This window comes from Neophocaena asiaeorientalis, unplaced genomic scaffold, assembly GCF_003031525.2.
Source record: "Neophocaena asiaeorientalis asiaeorientalis breed wild unplaced genomic scaffold, Neophocaena_asiaeorientalis_V1.1 scaffold353, whole genome shotgun sequence".
Classification (NCBI taxonomy): domain Eukaryota; kingdom Metazoa; phylum Chordata; class Mammalia; order Artiodactyla; family Phocoenidae; genus Neophocaena; species Neophocaena asiaeorientalis.
This window is the reverse complement of record NW_020175261.1, coordinates 515309-529685: the sequence shown is the minus strand read 5'-3', so window position 1 is coordinate 529685 and position 14377 is coordinate 515309. Positions and strand designations below refer to the sequence as shown.

General features: G+C 42.5%; 1 protein-coding gene across 1 annotated transcript in view; it reads left to right on the top strand.

The window, feature by feature from the left end:
• The window catches only part of CDH17 (cadherin 17), a 91956-nt gene that overhangs the window by 2434 nt on the left and 75145 nt on the right, over positions 1 to 14377 (top strand). Inside the window, exon 2 of the mRNA XM_024765432.1 lies at positions 8731 to 8805. Coding sequence (XP_024621200.1) covers positions 8755 to 8805 — 51 coding nt within the window. The 5' untranslated portion in view covers positions 8731 to 8754. The remainder of the gene's footprint in view (positions 1 to 8730; positions 8806 to 14377) is intronic.

Genomic DNA, 14377 nt, shown 5'->3' with positions numbered 1-14377 from the left:
TTTTAGATTCCATATATATGTGTTAGCCTACGGTATTTGTTTTTCTCTTTCTGACTTACTTCACTCTGTATGACAGACTCTAGGTCCATCCACCTCACTACAAATAACCAATTTCGTTTCTTTTTAAGACTGAGTAATATTCCATTGTATATATGTGCCACATCTTCTTTATCCATTCATCTGTTGATGGACATTCAGGTAGCTTCCATGTCCTGGCTATTGTAAATAGAGCTGCAATGAACATTATGGTACATGACTCTTTTTGAATTATGGTTTTCTCAGGGTATATGCCCAGTAGTGGGATTGCTGGGTCATATGGTAGTTCTATTTTTAGTTTTTTGAGGAACCTCCATACTGTTCTCCATAGTGGCTGTATCAATTTACATTCCCACCAACAGTGCAAGAGGGTTCCCTTTTCTCCAGACCCTCTGCAGTATTGGACCTGCCCACCAGAAAGACAAGATCCAGCCTCAGCCACCAGAACACAGGCACTAGTCCCCTCCACCAGGAAGCCTACACAACCCACTGAACCAACCTTAGCCATGGGGGACAGACACCAAAAACAACGGGAACTATGAAACCTGCAGCCTGCGAAAAGGAGACCCCAAACACAGTAAGTTAAGCAAAATGAGAAGACAGAGAAACACACAGAAGATGAAGGAGCAAGGTAAAAACACACCAGACCTAACAAATGAAGAGGAAATACCTGAAAAAGAATTCAGAATACTGATAGTAAAGATGATCCAAAATCTTGGAAATAATAGAATGGAGAAAATACAAGAAACGGTTAACAAGGACCTAGAAGAACTAAAGAGCAAACAAACAATGATGAACAACACAGTAAATGAAATTAAAAATTCTCTAAAAGGGATCAATAGCAGAATAACTGAGGCTGAAGAACAGATAAGTGACCTGGAAGATAAAGTAGCAGAAATAACTACTGCAGAGCAGAATAAAGAAAAAAGAATGAAAAAAATTGAGGACAGTCTCAGAGACCTCTGGGACAACATTAATGAGGCATTTTAAAGCCCCTGTGATGTTTCACTATAAGCCTTCTGGTGAGGTGTGGGCGTGGCATCCTTTGAAACTTGCTAAGATGTCCCCTGGGAAAAGTCACTGTCATTCAAGGTGAAGATTGCATTTCTGGTACCTCCTCCATTCTTTTATGAATGGCAAAATGTATCCTGGCAGCAACTCGACTTCCTATTCCTTTGTCAAAGGAACTCTCTGGAGAGTGTGCTCTCGCTTTTCTTCCAGGTCAAGAGAGATGACTCTGAGAAGGAAAGCTGAGCACCACTGTGTCCCTTTCTCCAAAGGCTGACAAATAAGTGCTTTTATGGCTCTTAGTTTACACAGATAGAAATATACATATTTATTTGTTGGCATACAATTGTATTCCTTCAGAAACCTCTGGTGTTGAATTTAGAAGGAGCTAGTTGTTCTGTGGTCTCCCCAATGATTAAACAAGGAAAGAGTAGTGACTTTTGTTAGGGGAATATCTATCTATCTATTTGTTACTTGTGAGAACAAACATGAATGTTTATTTAGGTATAAGAAATATTAACTTAATAAAAGCAGACATTCACCTAGTGGTTGAGGTTTTAACCATACTCAAGATGATTTTTTCACTTATGCATATATGACGGACAAAGCTATCCTTGGCTATTGTGTATGTGACACAAAGAAAACTTAATTTCTCTTAAAATATTCTGTAAGCCTGACACTGAGTTCTCTCATCCATGATATTCTGAATCAATGATTTCTTACCGTGTGTTAATTATTTTAAAACATTAGGACTTGTGTTTCTGAGTAAGAGATAAAGAGAAATCAGAAAAGTAGATTTATGCCCTTAAAGAATATTTAAACTAAGGATGAGCACCTCTTCCTCACACAAAGGGTCTGTGCTTGGTCTCTGCAGTCAGACTGACACCCTTTCCTCAACCTCGCTGAGCTGTTTCCTGTCCTGTGCGATGACAACAGGACCTGCCTATAGGATTGTTGTGAAAATTAAATGAAATAAGTCTTCCAAAGTACTTAGCTTAGTAAATGTTCATTAAATGCTAGTTTTTTAAACTTTCAATTATTAAAAAAAACTAGCTAATGAGTGAGATTTCATAGTGGTATGGCATCCTTTATGAAGATAGAACTAAATTTATTTCCACCTTACTCTCTTGCCCATCCCAGTTGTCAATTATGATTTAATTACAGAAATCAGAAAGTTAGCCTACTACACTCGAGCATGACTGTGCATTTTTTCCATTAGAGTCCTTGCCTCAAGGTCACCTCATAAATGAGCTAGTATTATAGCAAGTCTTTTGTTTTGTTTTGTTTTAAATCTCAGTGTTTAAACCATACGGGATGGGATCTAATTGAGATTTACCTCGTACTGAATTTGTAAGGCCAGAATGTGTAGTTCATATGTGTAAATCCAGATTTTCATATGCTGAAAGATTGGCATACTTATTGCGAAGTTTAGGGAGAGGACAAAGCGCTTACATTTATGTGTACGTTGGGTGGGGAGGGGGCAATCCACCCTTCCTTTTCCTTCCTTGGTCCTTCCTTCCTCCCTCCTAATCAGTCGGAAGTGCAAGGCAGCAGCCCAGATTTTATGCCTGCCTGTCTGTTTCTAGCTTATTGATGGTCACTTTCATTGGGTCCTTAATTTGCCAAGAGTGCAAATTGGTCAGATCCTCCTGTGATTTTTTTCTAAACCTTAAGTGATATAATTGGTGCCAGAGGTTTGTGAGTGAGAACACAAGAGATGGGCATGATTGATCTGAACATTACTTGATGAACAATGGTGCGAGCAGCCTTTTTATCTGATCTTTATTCATATCTGGCCTTGCTGTATAATTTATGCTGCTCTTAGCAATATACAGTGCAGAGGTAAACTAAATGGCACACAGGATCATTTGGTGCTGTTTGGTTCTGGTGACGTTATGAATTCTAGTCACATTCTTTCCTGTCCACATCACCTATGATATTTGAAAACAAATTTTGCAGTCCTCTCCTCTGTACCTTCTTTGTTCTTTGGAAATGTGTGGTTTAGCCTTAGAGCATGGTGACGTGTTTTAATTCAAAGCCCTTAACTTTTTTTTTTTTTTAATGAAAAGGATGAACCATGACTGACTCGATTTAAGGTTTGCCTATCACTTAGCTTTCATAAGAGGGGGAAAAATCAATGCTTATGTATTGATTTACTTGCAGAGTTTGAGAACTGGGACCTAGAAATTTCCTGTCCTTACCCAGATAAATGGCAAAATGACAGGAGTGTCTAAAAATGCCTCTTGGAGTCTCTGGAGCCCAGTAGGAGATTCAATCAAGCTTGGAGTGGACCCCCTGGGATGCCGTGGGCACTGCATGTATAATAACTGGATAAAGCCCCATCCGAGGCCACCCCATCCTGGGACGGCAGTGCCCCTATCAGTCAAAACTAGAGTTCCTTGATATATTAGTTTGCTAGGGCTGCTGTCACAAAGTACCACAGACGGAGTGGCTTAAGCAATAGAAATTTATTGTGTCACAGTTCTGGAGGCTCGAAGTCCAAAATGAAGGTGTCTGCAGGGCTGGTTCCTTCTGAGGACCATAAGAATTGGTCTGAGGCCTTTCTCCTGGGCTCTCAGACGGCTGTCTTTCCCATGTGTCTTCATGTTGTCTTTCCTCTATGAGTGTCTCCACATCCAAGTTTTCCCTTTTGATGAGGACACCAGTCATATTGGATTAGGGCCCACCCTAATGACTTAGTTCTAACTTCATTACCTCTGTAAAGACCCTGTCTCCAAATAAAATCACATTCTGAGGTACTTGGGGCTTAGGCTCCAACATGAATTTTGAGGCAGGGGACACCATTCAACCCATAACACTTGGCTTGGTTGAAAAATGAGAGACTGCTGAGGTGAAGGTCAGAAGGAAATGAGGAGAGGGTACAAATCAGAAATAGATGTGCTGTAGGAGCCAAATCTCCTAGACTGACGGCCCTCTGAGAAGGCAGGCTCATGTCAGCATCTGAAGAAGAAGGGCAGCTATGGAGTGAAAAAAAACCTTTTCGAATTTTTGCAAAGATGTGTAATAGATTCAATGCCGCTAGATGTCTTATTTATCAGGATGCTTGTGCTTTCATAGAGAGAATAAAATATGAATAGAGTACAGGTGTGAAAGTAGCCAGGCAGTGTGATCTTGGACAAGTCTGGTAACTGTTTTGACCCTCACCTCTTGATTTTTGATCTTCGAGAGAGAAATTTTCACAGTACCTGCTTCATAGGGTTCTTATGAAAAATCAATAAGATAATTCATATAAATCTCTCAGCATGTGCTGAGACAAAGGGCTTCTAGTAGATGTTAGCTGCCTTTGTGTTGTTATCCTGGCTGGACACAGATTCAGGATATGGAGGGTTTCAGTGTTTTCTGGGCTACGGTGAATTAAACAAAGGCTTCAGCCCTAATCTGCAAGTCCAGCAGCCCTGATTCTGCATGTGTAAGTGGTCCAAGATTAAAGCAAGTGGTGGTGGCTTTTTAAAACTCCCCCTAAACCTTTGACCTCTGTTGCTAAGGATGTACTTGCCATCTCAGATAGTTGCCATAGAAACTGAATTTAGTCTTTGTACCTGAGGAAACCCTAACAAATAGCAAAAATTCCCAGCAGATGGTTGGATCAACTATTTCAGGTAGTTCAGACGAAATGTCACTGAATTATCTGGAAATCTACTCCAATCCTTTGCCAGGTAGGGTTTGTGAAATAATCTATCAAGTGTGTATGGCTTGGTGATTTTAGGCAATCTCAGTTACAAACCATGGTTTCCCTCCAGCATCATTATGATCCAGGATGTGGTATTCATTAGTGAAATTATGTCTGTAAAAAGAGGAAATATAGGCAAGACTTGTTTGAGAGGCTGGAGTCCTCTTCTGGAATAATCCTAGCAGTGGTGTAGTTTGCCTTGGATCATTCAGATGAAGGCTTTGCCTGGCCACTTCATTTGGCTGTGAGGGTGTTGCTGTGAAGGGTGCTTCTTGAGTATCCTTATGGCCAGGGCCATTGAAAGCTGGGAATTTTGATAGGAGCTGTCCTGTGGGACAATATTTAATTTCTGACTAAGCAAACTTGGGTGGCAGAAGGAATTTTTATTTGACAGACACTGTTCAAAATATTAACTTATTGAGTCCCATAACTCTCAAAAGTAGATACTATTATTATCCTTGCTTTACAGACGAGTAGACATTAGTCAGTGAAGGAGCCAGGATCCAAACCAGACAAACTAACAACCACATGGTATGATAGATTTGTCCACAAAGAAATCACGAGACCCTAGGCATGGGAGCAGAAAGCAATTCCTTCTGTTTCCCACCAGAAACCCTTCCGTGAAGGATGAAACTAAATGTAAATGACAAAAGAAAGGATGAGTGTAATGCTACGTTTACTTTTTAGGTTCCATTAAAACACCCCGGACAGTGGCCTGTTAGAGCATCTGACTAAAATAAGGCATTTAATTTATTTTTATTTGCTTTTTATCATTCAACTTACATGTCTTTGGAAGATTGAAAGTGCTAAAAAAAATCATTTCAAGTGGAGATGGTGTATATATCAACCAGCTCTTAACCTATTTACTGAACAGAAATCTGTTCGTGTATTTAAAAGAGAAATAATCCTCTTTGTCAACAATAAAAATTTATTACTTTGCATCAAAATAAATCTTTAGATTTCAAATTAGTTTCCTTTAACATTTTCTGTTTATTCTGAAAGCTCTTATAGATTGGACAAATTCATAGAATACCAATGTTAGACAATCACAAGTGTTTTAGAAGTTAAGAAACATCTGTTGAGAGCTTAGTATGTGCAAGCCATACTATGAAGAGCCATGAGAGGTTAAAAAAATATGATTTTAAAATGAGGCCTTTGTCTTGAAGGACTTTGTATTCTAGTAGTGGCAGCAACACAGACATGTAAATATGTGATAAAAAATAAAATGCAGGCAGGAGGGGCCTTGAGAGGAAGATGCTTCTGGCTGGAAATCAGGGAGATTTCATGAAGGATGTAGGTTCTAGCTCCATGAAGCAGACCTTGTACCCCTTACTTTGTCATCCCTGTTCTTAGCACAGTATCTTGCACATAATAGAATTATTAAATTCAGTGATTTTAAAATAACTGAATAAGTTGGTCTTAGATGGTAGGGTATGAGAAGTAAAAGTAGAAGTGAGAAAGGATAATCTCAATCCAGCTTGATTCAGAAAATATCAATTGTCATTTACTCCAGGTGGGGCCCTGTGCCAGGTGGGGAGAACAGCCAGTGACAAGTTGTGGAGACAGGGAAGCTCGGTGCAAAGTCCGTGGGGTGCTCAGCATTACTGGGTGTGGTGGGTGTGGGAGATAAGGCCAGATGAGTAAAGTGGAAGCAGCATTTAAAGGATCTTGAGGGACTTCCCTGGTGGCTCAGTGGTTGGGAACCTACCTGCCAATGTAGGGGACACGGGTTCGAGCCCTGGTCCGGGAGGATCCCATGTGCCACGGAGCAACTAAGCCCGTGCAGCACCACTGCTGAGCCTGCGCTCGAGAGCCCGTGAGCCACAACTGCTGAAGCCTGTGCGCCCGGAGCCCGTGCTCCGCAACGAGGGTGGAGGGCCACAGCAGTGAGAAGCCTGCGCGCTGCAATGAAGAGTAGCCCCCGCTCACCGCGACTAGAGAAGACCCACGTGCCAGCAAAGACCCAACGCAGCCAAAAAAATAAAAATAAAAGTTCTTGAACGCTGAGGGGTTTGAGGAGAAAGATCCTCCAATGTGTCATTATTGTCTGTATTTTTACTTCTCTTAAGCAAATATTGGTTGATAGCTGATCATGTTTATTTGGCTAATATAAAAAAAGACCAATTAGACTTAAGAATACCAATTTATTCATTTAGATACATTTCATATTGCAATATGCTAGAACCTGCGATTCTTATTTGTTTCTGTGTGTTTCCAAACCCCGTGAGCAGTCTAAAGCAGCAGAAAAATGTCTTGTTTGTGTTTGACAAGGAGCCAATTCTAAAATGATGTTTGGACACATCGACCAGACTAATTCTGTTGCAAAAGCTCATTTCTAAACATTCACAAAATTTACAGATCTAATTGCACTGAAGGGTTGTAGTCCTAGCTCTTCCTTAACATAGCTGTAGATCCTTGGGACAAGTTACTTCATTTATATAGCATGTACAAGCAATATGTACATTTTATACGTCTCTACATCTCTACACCTACAGCTACGTCTGTTCAGCTATCACACAGTGTAGGGTATAGCAGAAAGACTCGAAAGGCTCTTTGGACTTTGGCATCTGACAGATCTGGTTGGAAACATGGCAATATCACTTCCTAGCTATGTGTCTTAAGGTGAATGGCTTAACTTTGAACCTCAATTTCCTCATGTACAAAATAAGAGTAACATTTCCTAACTCATTATGTCTGTGAGAAACTCATAAGAGCACTCATTTATTACTGAGCAATTGCTATGTATTTTCCATTTGAGGAAACTGAGGCACAGAGAGATTAAGTAATACACCCACGGCCACACAGCTAATGAAAGGCCAAGCTGGGTTTCTGGTCCAGGATGACTCAGAGTTTACCTTCTGTACCTCTGACATCCTGTTTGTAAAGGTCCCTCCACTAATCTACCCTATAGAATGATGCTTAATAAATGCTCATTTCTATCTTTATCTCCCAGGGCATTTGTGAAGCTAAAATGTGATAGTACTTTGACCTCTATAAAGTTCAAATATAAGCTATCCAAGAGTAAGGAATTAAACAATTTCAGGGTCTAAATTTTTAGAGTAGTTAGAATTTTATAACCATTTTCCCATGCTGATTATACTGATGATATAAGTTCAATGCAGAAAACTTTAAAAAATAAAGAAAAAGATAAAGAAATAAACCAAGATCATCCACAATCCCTAGAGGCAATAAAATAATTGGAATTTTAGTGAAGTGAATGCATTCTTCATTTCCCTGGTTTTTTGTTTTGTTTTGTTTTAGCAGTCCAATATTATGATAGGCAACAACCCTGCTTTACAGGCCATGTGGAAAATTTATCTCAGATCTTAAAATCAGTTAGTCATGATGTGTCTTAGGGTGAAAGTTATAATTTCTGTGAAATGCAAAGGCACGAGGAAAAAGGAAAAATAACATTGAACAGAATAGAAGAGGGGCAGAGTTTGGATTTTTATTGGGTTGCTTTTGAAGTAATAAGTACATTTTTTCCTTAGATGTATGGCATAGTTAACAGCAAGGTTTAGAAGAGCAAAGAGGCAGCTGGTGAGGTCTTTGAATGAAGGGTTGTGAACATTCTTGGGTTCTTTCTGCTTGAAGAAGCTCATCCATTTGCAGGTTTGAATCAGCACCACTAACATTTTAGTATCTACTTATTGTGGCATTTGTCAAAACATATATCCCCCACGCATATAATGAGTGAAAATTATACTTATTGCCTACCATTGAAGACTCTTAAATGAAGAAGACTAATAAAGTGAAGCGGTTAGTAAAGATGGAATTAGCCCACGCTTGTTTCCAGATGTTGACTTGTGGTTGCTGTGGACAAGGTATCAGGAAGCTACTGGAAGCCCAGGCTGTTCCACAGAGCAGAGGCTGAACTTCAGGAATGCCTTCTACTAGGTTTATAAATGAATATGATCCAATGATCCTTTATGCTTGGAGAAGCATGGTTTTAACAGGATTGGCAACTAATCAACTTATCTCCGGTTTATTCACAGGAGTTTGAATAAAGAAAAAAAACCATGACGATGCAAGCCCAACTGCACTGCTTGTGTCTCTTTACACTTTACTTGGTAAGAGAAGAGAATGTTCCTTATTTATTTAGTAGAATATTCCCAGTCATCCTTCTACCCCGTACCGGGGAAGCAACGGCTATCATCATTTAAAAAATAGTCTATCAAAATTAACTCATTGTGAGCAAAGGACAATTTGCCCCGATGGACTATTTTTGTTGAAACAGCTACAAGTCATATGTCCAACCTTTAACCAGAGGTGCGCTTTCTCCTCAGCTCTTAAAAGCCAATGTCACTTCACGGGCAAGGTTTAAGCAAATCCATCTACTTAGCTTTAGACCATCGCATACAGCTCAGGGAATCTGGAAAGAAAAGTATACTGATACATGTGTTAGTCTATGTCCCTTAATCTTGACTTTTTTTTTTTTTTTTTAACTTTGACCATGAGAAATTACCACCGAAATTAAGAAAAGCATTTTCTCCATTTTTGACCCTGCTCTGCTCTGTACTTTTCTTCCCGTATATGGCTTGGAGTTTTCTGACCAAATTTGTGTTTAGTCACTTGTTGAGCTAACCCTATCGACTCGGGCTTCTAGAAATTGGAGCTGGATGGAACCTGGGGAGACCAGACCTTAACCTCGGGTGGAGACAGGGATGCTGTCTTCACTTTCCTTATGAAGCTCATAAAGGTTATACACTTGCCAATCTGTTGTATTATGAAGCAAGATTATGGGGAAGCATTTGCTTTCTCCTTAGAAGGAAGCTACTAGATCCTCATACCTCTAATCTTGGTTCCTTTCTTCTAAAACCCAAATATACCATATTGAATCTCAAGTTCCAGAGAGCCCCTGAGAGCCCACACAGTTCAAAATATTTAGAGTGAAATACAGCCAAACTTGTAAACCTACCAGAGCTCTCCCCTTGAGGGGAAAATCTGCAGTTCAAACCTTACGAGCAAGGTACATCCTCACAGACCAGGGCTTGAAGCGTGTAGCTAAGGCTGCCTAAGGACTGGGTCTAACATCCCCACTTGACTTCTCTCCTCTTCCTACCCTCTCAGATGTCCTTTGCTATCTGTATTATCTCAGAATGGTGGTGAAGTCAGTGCCTAGTTCAAACTTGGCACTGTTATTGATTGGTGACAAGAACTTGGGTGAATTACTAAGCTCTGAACCTCAGTTTTCTGCCCTGTGAAATGGGTCTAATAATAGTACTTGCCTTATGTGGCAATTAAATGAGATAATGCATTTATCAAGCCCTTGAATCAATGACTCGCACAGTCTAAGGACTTGATAAATATTAGCTATTATCATTACTACCATGTTTTAAATATTCAGCGTCTACACTCAGATGGACTCTGACCTCCATGAGGAGAACTGTGTTTTAGTCATCTTTGCAGCCTCAGCACATAGCACAGTGCCCGGAACAAGTTAGGACTTAAATACATAATTACGGATTTATATTAGGAAACATTAGGAAACAACAGTGAGACCTAAGAGAGAGAGAAGATTCTGTCATGATAATTTGACATTAGCAGGATCATCAGCTTCTTGTCTGAGAAGGGGACATGCATTTTTCTTCCTAGATAAAGGATGAAAGTAAGTTTTCCTTTTTCCCTACTCTCACCCCAGTGGGATTTTTACCTGGAGTAAGAAATACTGCCCAAACTACTGCTGGCGGCAAGAGCCTTGCCCAGGAGACAGCCACGTGCACAGCTGTCTCTGGGTGAAGGAGGGAGGCTGAGGCCTGTGTGCTGGCATTTCAGGGGCATTGGGACGGAGCCATTTCTCTTCTGCCTTCACCGACCCCTATGCCCAGACCCTCTCCTGTGAAGGCTGGAAGTCCAGTTGGAGCTTCTTTCCTTCAGCATAAGGCTTTATTCAGCAGAGGTAGCCATTTAAAGTGATTGCCAGTCATTTATTCTATACTATGAGTGGCTCTCCTGTTCTTTCCTGAAAACTGGTTCTCATAGGGGGTTAGAAACACTGCACGAATATATTATAAGGGCACTGATGAGAGGGTTTGGGAAAGAGTGCTGAGTAGGGAGACAGGGAAATCAAGGAGAAGCCAACTGTTTTGGAGTCTTGCCTGGGACTATGCTTCTTCTGGAAGGAAGAGCTGACATACGTACTATATAAACAGAGAACTCTTGCTGGAATGTACAATGATGGTGGCTACTAGGCAGGCAGATCTGATAACAGCATGTGTCCTTTGCTGGCCCAGAAGGCAGTGGAGCAACGTGGTGCAGAGCTGGGGCTTGGTGGTCCAACAGAGCTGGCACCATCCCACAGCAGCACCAGTTATATGTGCCTCTGCTGTGGGACTCCTCCAGAGCTTTCCTGATATTGTTGAGGATCAGAAGAAATGACATGTGTGGAGGTTCTAGTTCCATAGCTGCCATACAGGAAACACTCAAAAATATCAGTTCCATTCTCTCCCTACTTTTCACTTCTTTATGCAAGATGGTGGGTTTTATTCTTCCAACTCTTTTCACAAATTTCCACCATAGCATTCTTCCCAGTTATGGATGTATGGCTTGATGACTCATGACGTGCCCATGCATTTTGAAATCTTTATAGCTCAGATAGCCAGGTTAATGGGCAGGAAGAGAGATTTGTTGCCCTGATACCAGAACCCAACCCAACTTTGAACATTGCAACTGAGACTTATCCTTTATTTCTCATAGGTGAGCCAGCTCGTCTACCTGGGAAAAATGCAGGCTTATTTGTGAGGTTTGCCTGACTAATGTAGTTTTCCTATAGATGCCATCACTGGTGTGATCAGCTGAAAGATGGGCTGCTTGCTGATGTGAGCAGAAAGTTGATGAAGCCATTTGCTGTTAAGCAGTAGCCCCTCAAAAAGCACTGCCCTCGTCCTGTACCAACCATGGCACCTACATCTTGTGTCCTGCCTTGCAGAGAAACTGCTGGAGCTGGAGAAGATGTGGAAAGGAGTGGAAGGGAGGAAGAGCCCCCAGAGGAAAATACACTTTGAGAGGAACTGATGAGCTAGAAGTCTGTATAGTTATTGTGTCAGTTAAGAATGCTTTTAGCTACAAGCAACTTTAGAGTGTTTCCAGTCAATAGGGATTTATTTTTCTCAGACAACAAGAAGCCTGTCGTGGGCAGTCCCAGGCAGGTTTAGCAGTTCTGTGATGTTATCAGAGATTTGGGTTTCTTTCTCTTTGCTCCACCGTTGTTTGAGCTGGTTTATCCCCTTGTGGTTTCATGATGGCTGCCACAGCTACAGACATGAGGTCCATTGCTTGAGCAAGACGAACAGGGCAGAGGCCAGCCACATCTGTCTTTCTTAATCAGGAATACAAAATCTTGACCAGAACCGTTCCCTCACCTCCACCCAGGCACAGCAGACTCCACCTTTTGTTTAACAAACCAGAACTGGGTCACTTGGTCACCCTCCTAGCTGCAAGGGAGTCTGGGAAAGAGATCACTTGTCTTCCCAAGGGAGAGAGGCTGGCAATGGCTGGGGACAGCTAACCCAAGGGCCTGACACAACTCTGAGGGAGAGGAGACCAAATTCCAAAGTCTTCAGTGTTCTTTTTGTTTGTTTGTTTGTTTTTTACATCTTTATTGGAGTATAATCTTTCTTAAATTTACCAAGGTTTGATTTGTGACCAAAGATATGATCTATCCTGGAGATTTTTCCATGAGCAATTGGGAAGAAAGTGTATTCTGTTGTTTTTGGATGGAATGTCCTATAAATATCAATTAAGTCCACCTTGTTTAATGCGTCATTTAAAGCTTGTTTTTCCTGTAACTGGTGGCAAAGCACTGACTCCTGGCTGCAGCACCAAGAGCCTTTCATCCACACGGGTCGGAATAAAAGCAAGAAAAAGTAGAAAGAAGGAAAGAAAGAAAGGAAGGAGGGAGGGAGGAAGGAAGGAAGGAGGGAAGGAAGGAAAGGAAGAAAGATAAAATTTTTTTTAAGAAAAAAAGAAGACCAAAAACAAACAAAACCAAAACCAAAAGGACGGATAGAACCCTAGGACAAATGGTGGAAGCAAAGCTCTACAGACAAAATCTCACACAGAAGCATACACATACACACTCACAAAAGGAGGAAAAGGGGAAAAAATAATAAATCTTCCTCTCAAAGTCCACCTCCTCAAATTAGGATGATTCGTTGTCTATTCATGTATTCCCCAGATGCAGCATACATCAAGTTGATTGTGGAGCCTTAATCCGGTGCTTCTGAGGCTGCTGGGAGAGATTTCCCTTTCTCTTCTTTGTTCTCACAGCTCCCGGGGCTCAGCTTTGGATTTGGCCCCGCCTCTGTGTGTAGGTCGCCGGAGGGCGTCTGTTCTCCGCTCAGACAGGACGGGGTTAAAGGAGCAGCTGACTGGGGGCTCTGGCTCACTCAGGCCAGGGGGAGGGAGGGGCACGGAGTGCGGGACGAGGCTCTGGTGGCAGAGGCTGGTGTGACTTTGCACCAGCCTGAGGCTCGCCGTGAGTTCTCCCGGGGAAGTTGTCCCTGGATCCCGGGACCCTGGCAGTGGCGGGCTGCACAGGCTCCCCGGATGGGGGGTGTGGATAGTGGCCTGTGCTCGCACACGGGCTTCTTGGTGGCGGCAGCAGCAGCCTTAGCATCTCATGCCCGTCTCTGGGGTCTGCGCTTTTAGCCGCGGCTCGCGCCTGTCTCTGGAGTTCCTTTAAGCAGTGCTCTTAATCCCCTCTCCTCGTGTACCAGGAAACAAAGAGGCAAGAAAAAGTCTCTTGCCTCTTCGGGAAGTCCAGACTTTTCCCCGGACTCCCTCCCGGCTAGCCATGGTGCACTAACCCCTTCAGGCTATGTTCACGCCGCCAACCCCAGTCCTCTCCCTTCGCTCCGACCAAAGCCCGAGCCTCAACTCCCAGCCCCGCCCGCCCCGGCGGGTGAGCAGACAGGCCTCTCTGGCTGGTGAGGGCCGGTCGGCACCGATCCTCTGTGCGGGAATCTCCCCGCTTTGCCCTCCGCACCCCTGTGTCTGTGCTCTCCTCCGCAGCTCCTAAGCTCCCCACTCCGCCACCCGCAGTCTCCGCCCGTGAAGGGGCTTCCTGGTGTGTGGAAACCTTTCCTCCTTCACAGCTCCCTCCCACTGGCGCAGGTCCCGTCCCTATCCTTTTGTCTCTGTTTATTCTTTTTTCTTTGGCCCTACCCAGGTACGTGGGGGAGTTTCTTGCCTTTTGGGAGGTCTGAGGTCTTCTGCCAGCGTTCAGTAGGTGTTCTGTACGAGTTGTTCCACGTGTAGATTGTCCTCTGTGTTCTTGTTTGTTACTATTTTTTTGTTGGACAACCCAGATCAACTTAATCAAGATTCAATAACCAAGGAATATAGTACAAGACCTTTCCCCCCATGATTTCATCCTAATTGTTTTGGGGTTATTCCCAGTGTTTCTATAAGATAAGAGTGTACTAGCTCCTCATAAAGAAATGGAAAATAAATTCTCTTCTCGCCAGTTCTTTCTTTTTTGGTTTTACCTGTCCAGTTCCCCAAACCATTAACTTTCCGTATCATACTTCTAATTCTAACCTATCCCAGCCCTGATTCCCACAACAAGTAGGAGACCTGAAGAACCACTCGGGAAGGAGGGGGCACTGGCATCGGTGTGGGTGCTAGATCCTTCGTTCCAGA